Source organism: Aulonocara sp. 'chitande type north' Nkhata Bay, linkage group LG19 (assembly GCF_057382095.1).
Source record: "Aulonocara sp. 'chitande type north' Nkhata Bay isolate Kocher_YH1m ecotype deep benthic linkage group LG19, A_spYH_male_GT1.1, whole genome shotgun sequence".
In the NCBI taxonomy this organism is placed as follows: Eukaryota; Metazoa; Chordata; class Actinopteri; order Cichliformes; family Cichlidae; genus Aulonocara; species Aulonocara sp. 'chitande type north' Nkhata Bay.
In genome coordinates this window covers 6037198-6053550 of record NC_141362.1, presented here as the reverse complement: position 1 = coordinate 6053550, position 16353 = coordinate 6037198, and the positions used below count along the sequence as shown (strand labels likewise).

At 38.7% G+C, this 16353-nt stretch overlaps 1 protein-coding gene across 1 annotated transcript in view; it reads left to right on the top strand.

The window, feature by feature from the left end:
- Positions 1 to 16353, top strand: part of akap6 (A kinase (PRKA) anchor protein 6) — a 226508-nt gene that overhangs the window by 171908 nt on the left and 38247 nt on the right. Inside the window, exon 17 of the mRNA XM_086275898.1 lies at positions 2768 to 3028. Coding sequence (XP_086132024.1) covers positions 2768 to 3028 — 261 coding nt within the window. The remainder of the gene's footprint in view (positions 1 to 2767; positions 3029 to 16353) is intronic.

Sequence of the window (16353 nt, the reverse complement as noted above, 5' to 3'; positions counted from 1 at the left end):
TACAGTCATAGTGGAAACTTCAAGATAGCAGCTATCTGAACCTTGAAATTTTCCAAACAATGCATTATGAACCCTGAACAGGACAAGATACAGAGTACAGCTTCCACTGCAGAAACCAAAAGGTATGAAAAGAGAATTACTTCTGGTTTGCCAGCTATTTGGAAACATGGCAGGATGTAGTCGTTGTGTTTGTTGTATTTTACATGCTGAGAATGATGTAGTATAAGACCAAACCTTGGGACTCAACTTTCTTGCTTACTGGTTAAAATTGCTCCAATCCAACTTTATTTATAGAGCACTATAAAACAACATGATAGACCAAAGTACTTTCCAGTAAGAAACAGTAATAAAAGTTTAAAAAAAATATGCATTAAACAGACAAAGAAAATAAAATCACAATAAAATAAATAAATAAATGAGAAAAGATCAACATGAATAAGTAAATATTAAAACATGAATAAAATAGACGAATAATAAAATAACTAACTCTGGTATTACTCCTAAAATGCCTTGGAAAAAAAATCAAATGTTGATGCCAGCCTAATATGGAGGGGCAACTTATTCTATACATGGGAGCCGCAACAGCGAAAGCCCCGGTGTGTCAGTCTCGACATGGGGACAGCAAGGAGTGACTGGTCATATGATCTGAGAGAACGTTGTGGAGTGTATAAGTGTAGAAGGTCTGCCAGGTAGGTAGGAGCCAGGCCATTTAAAACTTTAAAAGCAAACAATAAAATTGTTTGTTTGTTTTCAAAGTGAAAATGCCACATTGTTAGTGTATGGATGTTTTGTGACATTGGTGACACCTTAAGACGCAAACAGTTCCTAGCGTGTATTAAAGAATAATCGCTGTTATTATAACTTCTTCTATTAAAGTAAACATGGCAGTATGATCTTCCTATCTGCTAATCCTGACAACCTGTTCATGTACTACTGTTCCCTATTTGCCCACTGCTAGTAGCAAAGTGTTTTTGTGGGTTTTCTGAGCGTGGCTTATGTAACGGAGTTGGTTCTGGTAGTGATGTCATTTTTCAGCGGTTTTCAGTGATCATTTTTATTAGAACATTTGTAGTTATGCAGTGAGGTCAGCCGTACTGAGTTGCTCCTGCAAGGAAAAATTCAAAGAGAAAATATTAGGTATTAGATAATTAGTAATGACAACATGAAGATAACCTAGCAAAAGCATTAGCGCTACGTCTTTATCAATCAATTGTGTTCTGTGTATGAGATTAAATAAACTGGAGTGTGTCCAAACTGGAGAAATGTAGAAGGACAACTTTGGAAGATTCAGACTTGACGAGACTGCTCTTTTGGACTGTGTAGTAAATCTTACTTTCCTACATGCAAATTGAAGCTAAAGCTAAAAAAAACGAAGAACGTATTTATTTATGTTCCTTTGGCATGTTGCACTCTGAATGTTACTGCTGATATCATGGCCTGGTCTCTGCCTTGAGCCTGTGATTGGTGGCCATCACAAGTTTGTTTGTTTTGTATTGATGAGCACTTTTAAGAAACACACACACACACACACACACACACACACACACACACACACACACACACACACACACACACACACACACACACTTGTTGAACTCCAACTGGAGAATAGTCTCTCTCAGCGGCTTACTGTGTCTCACTGTGTGATCAACAGGGGTTGGAAAATTACTCTGCAGTGCTTATTACACACACACACACACACACACACACACACACACACACACACACACACACACACACACACACACACACACTTTGAGTCGCGCTCTTGTTGTTTTCAGTTGTTCCTATTTGAAACCGTGATTGCTCCGCGCCAAACCCTCTTTCAGTTTGTATTGTGTCTAAATGATGTTTTGTTTTGGGTGTGAATATCACAACTCTGTAGGAGAAGCTGCTAGAAGCTCTGAATTAGCAGCTGATCTGTTTGCACCTGGAAAAACACCAGACATATTCCCAGAGTTTTATTCATTCCCAACAGAAGGTTTGTGATGACAACAAGCTAATTGATAGTTTTGATAACACCGTTAGAAACTTTGTCTAAACGTGTTATTATATAAAAATAAAACTTTAAAGATTTTTTCTTACATCAAGAAATGCAGAAATGTGAGAAATATTATAATTATATAGAGAGAGACATACAGCAAAGTAATGTAACCTTTCTACAAGACATTTTATGCAAGAATTAGAAAATATGATGACGTACAGTCCAAGTTTGAAGTCAACTCAACTCTGAAACTAGTAATTGAAATGATTACCAATGGGACTGTACGATATCACTGATTGATCTGTGACTGGGTGGGAAATATTCCAGTTTAACCTTCCAGTAGCACCTGTCAGCTGTAAATCCATGCACAGTCTGTGTTCGCAGCATCAGTAGAGCATTAGATCAAATGAAATTACTTTTAATTTCCAGTTAACTTGTACAGTATTGTATGTGAGAGCAAACCAGCAACCTCCCCCACCCCCCAATGTAAACACGATCTCATGTCAACAAGAACATTATGATTATATTATTACATCTTGAACAGCAGCACTGACATCAATGACATTACTGAAAATGTAATCTTCACACTTGCAGCTAGGCGCAGAATACATGACATCCCTATTATTGATCTGCACATTTATAAAGGTAGATGATTAATAGCTGTGTGAGTATTGATTGATATGCTACTTTACATGATGGAGTATTGACATAACAAGGAGTCCTCAATGTAATTGCCTGACTTTTTCCTTTTTTTCCCCCCCGGACTCTTCTCTCTTATTTCAGAAAATCCTCTCCAAGCATTCAGGACCTGGTAGGTCTGAGCAAAACCAGTCGTCCAACATAAAAGCTCAGCTGGCTGGAGGTCGAGGTGTCACTGTGGAAAACCCTCGATCAGCCCTGTCCCCACTTACCAACTCACTTCTGGAGCAGTTGGAGGCCCGTATCAAGGAGCTGAAGGCGTGGCTGCGAGACACTGAACTCCTCATCTTTAACTCCTGCCTCAGACAGGACAAGGATGCTTCAGAGCAGCTCCAGAGCTTCAAGGTAGGAAGGAAAGTGTCTCGGTTTGTCTCTTCGGATGTTTGCCTCAATATCAGTTAAATTAGGATTATATTAGTCTAATAGTAGAAACCTACAGCAGTCAGTTGTTACATATCAAGCTCTTTTATTTCATCATGGCAAACTTTTTTCTCAGTACACCTTCATTAAGCAAAGTACTCCCTTGATTTGTTTCGTGACTAAATGTAATCCTACAGAGAAGTACTATAGTCAGACCACCAACTTTACAGATGTGTATCTGAAATCACAATAAATGAAGATGAGTGTGGTTTGATATCTTACTGATAATATATTTGGTGTGACACCTTCCACACAGGGCATGATTTACTAAACAGGGCAAAAAGCGTGTGACCGTAATCCCCAAATAATGCTCATTGGTTTGAAAGTTTTAAGGTTTTTTTTTAACCAGAGCTCAGCAGTTTTCTAAACTCAGTTGCAGCCACTTCATTTCAATATCAAGCACAAAAAATAAGACAGGTGCGTTTTTCTCCTCCCTATATATGTTGCACATTAAGAAAGGGCCTCTTATGCAACAAGGTCACTCAGAAAAAAATGTCTGAATTGTCACCTTTTACACGTAATCTTGTCACTGTACTTTTTTAACACCAAAACCCAGTTTGCGTTGCCGCATCCGTTGATTAATATGACGATATGTTGATGGTATTAATGCTCCAATTGAATAAGAACAGATAGCAGGTGACACAGCATGGCTTTTTATGCTGTATCACCTGCTCCTAAATACTATAAATACCTTTTCAATGTTGGAACTTTTATAAAGTCTACTTTTGGGTAATAAAATTTCTATTTCAGGTGTGATAGGTAGGGCATTTAGCATCAAAATTTGACAAATCAAACATGTGATGCTACAGAACCCGCCGTGGTGATCTGTTGTGAATAGCTGAACGTACAGGGCTCTAAAAAGCTATTCGACCCCTTTTTGCTGTGCTATTCTTTGCATATTTTAATACTTAAATGCTTCAGATCATCACACAAATTTTAATATCAGACAAAGATAACATGGTTAAATACAAAATGCATTTTTTTTTTTAAAAAAGAAGAAAAAAAAGAGAAAAAAGAAAACAAGAAAAAAAAAGATTAATATGACGATATGTTGATGGTATTAATGCTCCAATTGAATAAGAACAGATAGCAGGTGACACAGCATGGCTTTTTATGCTGTATCACCTGCTGCTAAATACTATAAATACCTTTTCAATGTTGGAACTTTTATAAAGTCGACTTTGGGGTAATAAAATTTCTATTTCAGGTGTATAGTTGGCCAAGATGGACAGATGAGTAGTAATCATATGATCCAGTGTAGTCTTCAGTTTAGTTTGCCCACACGTGTCCATTTATAAATTACTGCAGATGGAAACATCACTCGTCTCTGCCTGAACTAATACTTTACTTGATATTAGTGTGTATATCATGAGTATCTAGTTAAATGACTAAAGAAAAAGCCAATCAGTTGAGTTTATTCCAAAAGGTTACCAAGTTCACTATTCAAAATAACATTTCTTGCCTTTGATAAACCAGCTTCTGTATTTAATGGCACAAAAACAGCAACAAAATAATTCAACTACTTGACTTTGTATACAAATATGAATCTAGATAAACTAACAGTTTTCAAACACAAATCATCAGAAACAAAGACACAAGATAACAAAGTGACAGCAAATAGATCCATACTGTGTGTGTGTGTGTGTGTGTGTGTGTGTGTGTGTGTGTGTGTGTGTGTGTGTGTGTGTGCGTGTGTGAGTAAAGCATTCAGAGGTTCTGTCTGAGGTCCACTGTCACTTTTCTTCATTAACTTTTGCAAATATGTGACAAAGCTTTGGCAAATCAACACCGAGCATTAACAGAAAACATTGTGACTGTGTGTGTGTGTGTGTGTGTGTGTGTGTGTGTCTTTGTGTTGTTGCTAAGTATAGTAATACATCGTCTTAATGAGGCCAAATGAAAGCAGGGCTGTTTTGAAGCGATGGATGTATAGAGGAAACAGCAGTTAACCTTAAAAGCCACGGGACACTAACAGGATATTAATCAGCCTACATCACACAGCGAACAGCTAGCTGCGCTGATTAGCCTAGCCCTGCCGTGTGACTGACAACCAGAGACACACACGCAAATCCACACAATCACCGTGTAAGTGTACCCACTGATATAGAACTGCATGCACACAGAAGTACATTAATTCATATACGTTTGAATTATGCTCATAAATGCTGCACAGTTAAATTACACACACATATGCAAATAAAGAGACTCAGGCAGAGGCATGCATTAAAAATGAATGCATAAAAACATATAGCTGACTGCAGTAACACAAAGAAATGAAAGCACGACTAGACAAACAGCCCTGCTGAAACAAAAAAGTTGCTTCCGTGTGATTAAGAATGTAGAACTTTAATCTTTTTGTAACCTTTCAGATTCTTTGGTTGTGACAGCTTTTACGCAAAAGAATCAGCAGCACATAATCTTTATTCATTTGAGCTTAGGCCTAAAAAGTTGGGAAAGTTTGTAAAGTGAGCATATTTGTGCATGTATGCATGTAACTGTGCATTTCATGCCTCGGGTTGAGTGTACAAAGGGAATACATAAGAGCGTGATAGAACCTTGGAATGACCCACCTGGTCATACCTCATGAAGTAGATCTGAGTGGTAAGATAGCTTTAATATTTCTAGTAAACAGAAACAAATGTGGTTTCTAAAGTGTCCAAAACTAGTTATGAAATGTCCTGTAAGGGCTTACTTTCAATCATCATCATTTTTGGCTTCAGAATTTGTAATGTAAGTAGTCTTTTTTTATCAACACCTATTAGAAGGAAGCATGTTGATAGCATCTAACTTACATACATCATTACTAGCTCTATTGTGGTGTACGACCACTACACAAGGGAACCTTTTTTCAAGTCTAGGAATGTAAAAAAAAAACCTGGGCAGGGTTTAAATATAAATAGAAATAACTATTAAGCATATTTTTAAAGGAATGTGCTACTAAAGTATAAAACTCTATTTCTGTTTGCTTACTTTAGATGTCAGCTATCAGGTGTCCACTCCTGTTTATGGGCCACAAAAAGGAAGAATACCCATTATTCCCAATCCTGCATTAACATTTTTAGTTTGCATGATGGAATTTAGCCTCCAAGTTATCAATAGGAGCCCAAAATAAACAAATATCTATAACACATTTGCTACAAAGTAAAAAAGATGACTTTTATTTTCTATCAGCAGACGTCAGGATGCTGTACATTTGTGTTTCTTCTTTTGAATGAATGATGTATTGTTTGGGTGTTGTTGTAAAAAAAAGAAAAAAAAAGAAGTATAGGTAAAGCCTGGTGTGCCTTCTGAAAAAGCCATCCTGCTAATGTTTATTAGATTGCCAATGTTTAATAAAAAATCTCCAAATAGCACAAACTATCTTTGCTTCTCATCACAAAAAAATAACGCCATTTGGGTCAATTTTTTGTAAAGTTGATGTGAATGCAAAACACAAACTGGCTGCTTAAATGATGAAACTGTACAGAAATGAGAGTTTATCTGAAGAAAGTGAGCCTCTCACTTTTGATCCTTGTCACAGCTCTCAGTGGGAAGCCATTGATTTTTGGCAGAAAGAGGCCGTGAGCTTCTGGAGAACTGAAGATTGGAAATATTGATAGCAGTCATTTGTATGGAGAGAGAGAGCGTGAGAGAGAAAGAGAGAGAGAGAAAAGGGGGCTCAATTTTAAGAGAAGTCGACTCCATTTTAGCGATCATTTGTCTGTTTTTGGTGTTGGGACGCGTAAATGGGTTCGATTTCTGCACTGCAACCTATTACTGTAGGGCTATATGAGAAAGCAGTGGGGGTCGGCAGGGGTCGCACGGGCACACACACACACACACACACAAATGCAAAAAACAACAGCATACATTGAGAAAATACATATGCATCCTCACAGGTAAATGTACAGTTCAGACACATTTCTGCATTATAGAAATGTTATATAGTCTATTATTGTAGTCAGCACAGTGGTTCCAGAGTTCAAGAACAACTGTCTGCAGATGACGCTGTCCACAAAAAGTTTTCTCAACACCTTCATCACTTGCTTTGCTGCTAATAGATTTGGTTGGGCAATCCACTCTCAGTAATGGAAATGAACGAGTGAGCTGCTATCGGTGCTTGTACGGCTGGTCCTTTAAACTGGCCCATTGGCCAAAATTGCATTGGCCCACCGGGAGAATGTCAGAGGTGCCCAGCCCTGGATGCTGTCTTTAAACAGTAGACGCTACAGCTGTAATGTTTCAGTCTTTTGGTGTAGATTACTGCTAAGGGAGAAGTTAAGTGAAGTGCTCTACTAACAAGGTGAAGGAGAAACCTTAACAGGGAGTGTATCAGTGTGTCAGTTCCACTGCTTGAACCTTGTTGAAATGTTTATCAGAAGAAGTGAGTTGATTTCAGTCCGTATTTTTCAGTCTTTGGTATCGTCAGCGTCTCCTAAATATCAGCTGTCTTTCTCTGTCCCTTTCTCTCTCTCTTTTTCTTTTTTTGCACTGAGCTGCCACCCCTCCTCCTCCACCTGGCTGTCTATAACCTGGCTCTTAATTGAATTAATGCTCCTTAAAGATACGGCGTCAGCCAGACGTTCCTCCGGCAGGCCCTGGGCCTCCGATGACTCTCTATTGTAGTAGAAATGCTGTGGGGCCTGGACACACCAAGAATTAATAGACTGAACCCCCACACACACTTGGTCTCACATATGCACAGTGGAAAGCACTCACAGCTACAAAACACACCTGCTCTCCAGTGTGTACAGGTATGCGGGCTAAAAATGAGTCTCACACACTAACAGCTTTTTCTTGAAAGTTAAATGTTGCCTGCCAGTGGGTTTCACGCAGCTTCTTGCTCATCTAATTGGCTATATTTAGTATCATCAGTGCAGTCAGATCAAAAGTCCTAACACAAACCAAAAGAAAGTGGTTGCTTTATCTGGTACATTAATCAGTAAAAAGATTAGAAAATACCAGAATTATTTTTTTTAAATCACTCTTATTTACAGGAATTCAAAACAAACATAAAAAAACAAATCAATAAAACTTGATAAACATAAAAAAAGAAATAGTCGGTTTTCACTGCACAGTACTGATTCAATATGGGTGCATTGCTTTTAAAATCTGTTAAATGATTGTTCAGGGGATCATTTTTTCTGTTGATTGACAACTTGTTTCAGCCTCAAGGAAAGACAGGATTTCATTCTGATTAAGAAAGAATTGTTTCCTTCAAAAAGGATTGGGAATGTCGATATTGTAGGAAAAACATATTTGTTCTTCCATAGTATAAAGACAATAACGCAGTAGATGCATCTGTTTATAAGTCGACTTTCGTTCCGTCTGTCTCGGAAACGGATAAGTATCCATGTTCAAAGTCAGTTTCTTTTGTCAGACAGACACACACTGTTAGGAGGCGACCTCTCGACACACACATTCACACACAGATGCTCGCACAGATAGGTGGATACGAGTGTGAGTGTTTAACTCGTTCCTCTGAAGTGAACCTCCTCTGTGTCTTATCTCCCTACCTGTCTCTATTTCCATTTACATCTCTTTTTTCCTTATCTCTTTCTCGACTGTCCTTTTTTCGGGCTTTTCCTGTCTCCCCTTGTTCCTTGTGTCTGCCTGTCATTTTCTCTTTTTCTGTCGTCCTTAGCGCATCTCTTTCTTTCTCCTGGTGCTGCTATCTGTTCAGCTGCTCCCTCTCTCCCCTGCCGTCGATAGTAGATGAACCTGTCCTCCCCTACTGTTACCCATGGACCCCTCGTCCCCCCACAGACCCTTCTAATCATGCTCTTTGGCCTCCGGCCCTCCCACCCTCCTCGTTGGGCCATTTCTATTTTCAGCTTTCTTTCCTCTTGCCAATTTAACCCCCCACCACACACACACACACACACACACACACACACACACACACACACACACACCATATCACAAGTCCATCCTTTCTCTCCCTTTCAAAGACTTATGACCCATACCCCCTTTATATCGACACATACCCACCTATATCCCGACTTATTCTAAACCAGCACACAATTCTGTATTACAACGATTCTCTGTGATATACTTTATTATTCCAAAACAACTTACATGTGTCATGTGCCTGTCTCTGTCTCTATGCATGAATCCTACTCTTTCCTTTCAAAAAATTAAAAATGGAGTCGCTATGCATTTCCACTTAATGCACCTCCAAACACTGTGACATGATCTGCTGTGGCTTGGACGGGGCCTTGTTTAGACAAAGAGACAGAGCCAACTGAAGAGCTGTAAACCCTCTTTACATAAAACTCCCCTTATTCAACATATCATTGTTATTTTAAACACCATGCTCCTCACATGTATTCCAACCACCTCACGTGTATTTAAACAATTATATAGAAATAATTAAATGACAACTCCATACAAGACTGGATTACAAACTTGGCAAATCTGGCATCTTACCCAGGACTCCAGACCGTCACGGATCTCTGGAGCAGAACACAGTTCAGTTTTGCCCCGGGTACCCAGTTTGGGTTTATCAAGTCCTGATATTTTGTGGCAGTCGCAAGTAGTCTCATTGCCAGAGCAAAAAACTGGCAGTAAACCTATACATGGCAGCCAGGGTGAAGATTCCAACTCCATCTGAAAACCTCACACTGCTGAATTTGAGCATTTTTGCACACAGTGTGAACTTCAGTTTTTTCCCCCCTGTATCTCTTACAAAATTCCCACTTTACAGGTTTTACAGGCATATGATCAGTAACTCTTTCAACAAGTATACAGTTCGAAAAGAACTTTCTGGAGTTCTGTGGATTTAGGCTGTCTTCTGAATCCCAGGCTGATTCCATGATGTTGAGGTTAGGCCTCTGTCGGGCTCGTACCATCTGTTATGCGACTTCTGTGGCTAGTTCTGTTTCAGCTTTTTGTCAAGTTTGGAGGCATTTAGATGCCTGACAGCACTGAATTGTCTTAACAAGCTAAAATGTCTGCACATTGCTGCTAGAAATGCTTTAGTACCTACATCTTTACTGCATTTCAGCTTTTTTGCTGTTTCTTATTTAGAATGATTATTTTGTGTTTGCAACGACTTGGGTGAATTATTTAATTACAAAAAAATATATATTCGGATTGCCTTGGGTTAGAGATAGTGTTGCTGATAGATAGTGTTGAGACATTGCTTCACATTAAAAGTTACTCTTGCTGGCTACGATGCTGAGAAATGCTGCAAAGGCAGGCAGAGATTTTGTTCTCAAACAGAGGACCAATGATCACGTGAATGAGCATTCTTGAAAGATCTCGCAAAGTTTTCTGTTATAAATTGTCTCACCCAGATGCCATTTTTGCCTCTTAAACATTTGCTTCTTTGCTCGATTAGATGTCTCAAATCGGGAGGTTTTAAAGCCTGAATTAATTACTCACTGAATCACTTGAATATATCCATCCTTTCGTTGTATATTTTTGTGAACACCTCTCTCCATAACATGCATAGCCCACCTCCCCTCCCTCAGTGTCTCTCAGGCAGCTAATAGAAGGTGACAGCGAGGCTCTGATATCAATACCTGCTGCATGATGAGGATTAAAGATCCACCGACTCCCTGCCAAGAACACAAGCTGCTGTGTGTTTGTGTGTCTTTTGATTATGCCCGTCTCTGTGTGTTTCTTAGTTGTAGTTCTGTTTGTGTTTATGCCTCGGTTCGGTACGTGTGTGTTTGATTCGCGCGCTTGTTGATGTTTTGAAGAGGTGTTTTCTCGTTAAGAGTTGCTCGTTAGGGGTTGAAGGCGAGCAAACAGGTGAGACGTTACCACGGTAACGGCGTCAACAAACAGATCAGACTTTCATCTTCATCTGCTCAGGAGGAGAAGAAAACACTCGGCTCTTTCATCAGCTAAAGGAATCGAGACAGAGGGAGAATCAAAAACCAGCATAGAGACAGAAGCAGAAGAAAGCTCTGAAGACAAAAGGATGTAGAGAGACACCGGAAAAGTGAGGAAAGCAAGCGAGCGAGAGAGAGACAAGAGCGGTCAGCGGCAAAAGGAAGGAGGATGGAAGAGAAAATCACGGCCACGACAAAGGAGAAGACAATTATCATTTAGTCGCTGTGAAAACCATCAAGAAACAAACTGAAAAAGAGGCGATGATGGCCATAGAGAGGAAGAGCCAGTGAAGAGTAATGAAGACAGAGGAAGAACAGAACAGGAGATTAATTGACACATTTTATTGTCATGTAGAGTTTGAACTTTTCATAACCAACCAGGTATTTATTTAAGGACACCGCAGTCTGATATCTTTCCTCCATTATACAGCCGAGGAGACCTTGAAAAGCAGGGTGTATTTAAAATAAGGTACTCAGTAATTACTACATATTAAAAAACGTATATGTGTCGGATTGCTGAATGACAGAGACACTTTCTGACACTAGTAGTGTTCATCACATCGCTGCTGTCGAACAATTAAAACATGACAGATCAACACTGACTGCTGAATAAATAAATACCAACTTGCATTTTTGCTTAAAGCACAAATGAAGAAATATAAGAACCTTGCAACAGTTTATGTTCTGATCTGTTCTGCTTGTTCCTTCAGTTCATGGTATACACTACTGTTTGTGAGCCTCTGATACTCTGAGTCCAGTCTGCAGGGTTTACTGAAGTTGACAGACATTGTGGATCATCACTTTCCACTCATCGTATTTTTTGAAGACAATAAAGTGACAGAAAAAAAACAATGCTTAAATATGGGAAAGGTACTGAACCCCAAGTTGAAAGCAGCTATATAAGATTCAGTCCCATGACCATTTAAGCCTAACATGCCTTCCAGTATTCAGATGTTTGACTGACTCCATCCTGCAACATTTATTTCACTAATCCGTGACAAAAAGCTGAAAGGGCTCCAGAGACACAAGTAAGGTGATCGAGAAAGAGACAGAGACACGAGGCAAACCAATTTAAATCTGCTATAACAGCAACATATAAAAGTGCATGCAGACAAGACAGGGTGAAAGGCAAAGGTGGGAAAGACAAAAGGTTAGGATGAGGAAGAAAAGAGAACACTGGAACACCTCAGTGGTCAGGTGGAGGAAAATGGAAAGTGTTGGCAACACTAGCACAGAGCGACAGAACAGCATCTAAAGAGAGATGCAGGAAGAAAGGAAGAAAAAGCGAAAAGAGAGAAAGTTGGATAGATGAATATACAGGGAAATACAGAGAGACAGAAGCAGATTGGATTTTATTGATAGAAACGTTTTAACTGGCCGCGGTGCGTTCTCCCTGCTGCATTAGTGAGAACAGTAAATGCTTTCACTCACAAAGACTTCATATATCCTCCATTTGTTTACTGCTGCTGAATATTTTAAGAGTAAAGCTTTCATCCCTAAAATGTCGCCGCATGTCGAGCGGGCAAAGGGACTTCAGATAATAACTTACAATAATAAGACCTGATGATGTCAGCAGTAATCCATTTTGACTTTCACGTGAAGGCTCCAGAGCTTTCTGTCACAGAGGTGTTTTTTAAAACTTTCCTTTAATCAAACACTCACTCAGTATTTTATCTCCAGCCTCATGTCAGGGTTACTGCATGTTGTAGGTAGGCTTGCCACATATTGGGACTTTCAGAATTAGACTGCATATCATTTTTATCACCATGTTTTTAGCTTGCAACATATCTTTATGTACGGATAGAGAAGACTGCCTGCACTCAGAATAACAACATAATGTTGATTTCAGCATGTGAGCATGAATACTGCCAAACAATTACTGGTTATTTAAAGTCTGTATTTGTGATCCAGCCAATTAAAATAAAGGCTTCATTTATAATCCGATATTCTGTCTAGCAGACCAATCTAACCCAATTACCAATTACAGGTTTTAAACTAGAGACTTTCTTGCGATGGATGAAATCTGTCCACAGGCAGACAAACATTTGTCAGCCTATGAATGTGACTTGTTCATTTCACAGCCTCAATGCTAGTCTTTTGGCTGCTTCCATGTTGGGGTTCTTCAAAGCCCTGAATGACCATGAATGTTGGGAGAGAAGGTGGAAAACCAGTGCTAGCTAGGTTAGAACACACAAACATCTAATGGGTTGAGTTGTTTGTGACTGGCTGATTACAGCGCTAACGCACTGTGGTAGTGTCGTCCACTATTACCACAGGTGAGTGTCATATCTCCAGCTTTGTTTACTCTGTGTACTAATTACTGTGGGACTAATTCATCTGGTGACTTTAATGATGTCTTTGTTAAATTGTCCTTTCAGAGATTGTTGTTTTGAACACAGAAGATAAGACAAAGTATCCTGAATATCTGGATGAGTTTATTACTTGGTGTGATGCTAGTTTTCTTAAATTAAACACCAAGGTAACCAAAGAAACATATTTTGATGTAGCATTGGTAGTGTTGGGTGGTGACTGTATTCAAGTTGTAAATCCATATAAATATTTAGATACAGTTTTAGATACAATTGATGAAAACCTGACTTGGACTCAAACACCACTGTCATTTATGTAATGGTAATACTTAATGCAGAAGCCGAGACAGTTTGATGTGGATAAGCGGACAGTATACAGTGTTTTATTTAATGTTCATTTGCAGAAAGTATCCCAACTTTTTGTTTTATTGCCTGGTGTTTTTCACTTTCAGTAATCAGTAAGAGCAAACTCAGTAGGATTGTTAACATGGATGGTAAGATTGCAGGTCAGCAATAATGCAGCATGACCCAACTTTGAGAGTCACAAGTGGTGGAAAAAGGGTGAGATATCTTCAGTGATATAGTACACCTTCTTCATGGTGAATACCTCTGACCTTCCTTGGGTTGGAGGGAACAGCCCATCTTGTGCCCAGAGGTCTTCTTTATCTTGTGGTATAACTCTGCTGAACAAATCCCGCTGTAAATGATATGATGTGGTATGATAGGGGTGTCACGCGCACATAGTTTTGACTTTTGGCACTGTGGCACTTTCTTCTTGTGTAATTGAGATATCTTTATTGTGGATATATTTGTCAGACCATCGCCATCGGCACAAATGGAATTTCTGAAAGAACAATAAGTAAATCTAAATCTAATCTAAAAGCTCCATAAACTATACAGGTACAATGCACAGATACAGATATCTGCTAAAAAATGCTGAGAAAAAATACAGAAAATACTAGAAGTTCTGTCATCTGGATGAGGTGTAGCTCCCAGCTCGTCATATTGTTTGTCAGATAATTCCATTAAAATTGCTTCAAAAGTCACCAGGAAAACGCTGTAGAGAATTCCAGTTGATTTAGATGTTTTAATTTTTTGTTTTAACAGGATCAAATTAGATTGAATTGATGGAAAAAAATTCCCCCATGGAGTTGTTATGTATGGATGAATTAGCTACAGTGCTAGTTTATATCAGGCTGTAAAGATGTTATTTTAATGGCTAAATATGAGCATTTTAAGCATTTGAAGAAAGCATTAGAGGAGATGCAGTTCATATCAACTGTGCAATGCTTTCACTTTTTTAGCCCCATAGCCCCGCTGCTTGAGCACTTCCAACCTTGGCTGGCATCTTCAGGATCACATTTTAACTCGTTAAGATCTGATGAGACTGATCCTGCTGTGATGGGGTCCAACATCCTGACAAACACACACACACACAGGCAAATAGATTTGCACTTTCAGGGGAAACATTACCAGCCATACAGTTGAACTCTTGTTAAACTGTTATTTTTAATATGTTTTCTATTCATTGTAGTGGTTATGATGATGATAAACAGTGATGGACACTGATGAACTGTAAGCAGTAATCTCTGCAAATCTATCACTCTTTTTGGATAGGAGCAATATGAAATCATACAACTATCTGACCTTTGATCTCTGTCCTTATCATGAGAGATGTCAGAGTAAAAACCCAAACTTTGGCGTCAAGCTCTCACATTGTCAGTGAGTATTAATTTAATATTTTAATGCACATGGGTTTCCAGGTTTTGCTGTAAATTTGACAAACACAGCGGTAAAGTGAGTGGGAGAGGTACGTTTTACTTTATTGTCTGCTTCCATTTTCAGTGAATTGCTCTAAAAGCCCTTAATGAATCCTGCTGTCTTTCAGAGCCCTATATGTGCTGTTAAAAAACAGTGAGCCTGAAACAGATGGATTCTGAGTCACTGGAAGTATTACATCGAGTCTCATTCCATAATGTGGTGTGACCCATTTGGAGAAATCTTATAAGGTGATATAGCGCATATTAGTTAAGCAACTTCACGTGTGTTTTAAAGGAAAGACAATCACAGAGTTCACTGAGGAGTAGTTGGAAACATAAAAACCTTTAATTCAGGTTAAAAGCCCTCCCAATAACCAGATACAGTTGTTTCTCCATACAGAAATGATGTGAAGGACAATAATGTCTAACCTGGTTTTAATAGTCAGCTGTGTTACCTGATACAAATACAGCCACTCAGAATTGCCACTTTCAGCCAGAGGACTGCCGGCTGACTGTTAACTGACAATCAGATGTCAGCTGAATGTCAGTCACTGGGAGTCCCCCTTTCTTCTCTTGGGGCGTATCGACTTTTCCCCATAAATACACCCTGTTCACCCAATTGAAGAGTGTAACCAGGAGATGGTGTTTGTTTTCTTTAAAAAAAAAACCTCTTACTTGGATAGTTATAGTTTTGGACAGTATTCTTGTCAGGGCAGTGCCTTATAATATAAAGCGCACTGAGTACATAGCACATTTTAGTTTAGCGCTATATAAATAAAGCTGAAACAGCTGTTCTTTTGATAGCTTTCGTTGTGAACCTATTCACCCATTAAAACATAAAAACTTACATTTTGAAAATGTAAAAAAATAAATGGATAAAGCTTTACACTCAGTTTGATCATTCAGACATTTTACACTGCAAATCACCAAATCTATTTCCAGCAAACATCATTTTAAATCTAATATAATAAGTTGATATAATTCACAAAACCCATAATTTCTTTATATTTTCCATAAGAGAGGTCAGACTTTCACCTAGAAGGTGCTTCAAAGTTGTTCTTTGGCTGCTTTGTGAAACATTTCCTCAAACCTTAGAGGGGAAAGCTTTTTCCATGTACTATACAATACTATGTGAATTCTATAAATGTAAGTTTTTCCTATTTGATATTCAGTTTTTGTGTTTTCTGTTGAAACCTTCAATTTGTTTCAAGGAGTAGCGTACTTGCTCTCACAGTTACATCATATCATCCCTTTGGTTACTTCAGCTCTAGGGGTCATATGATGATGACAAAGCTTTGATTGCACAATCCCAAGAAACGATATAGAAAATGTACGAAATCGGTATCAGCTGTTAATATTCT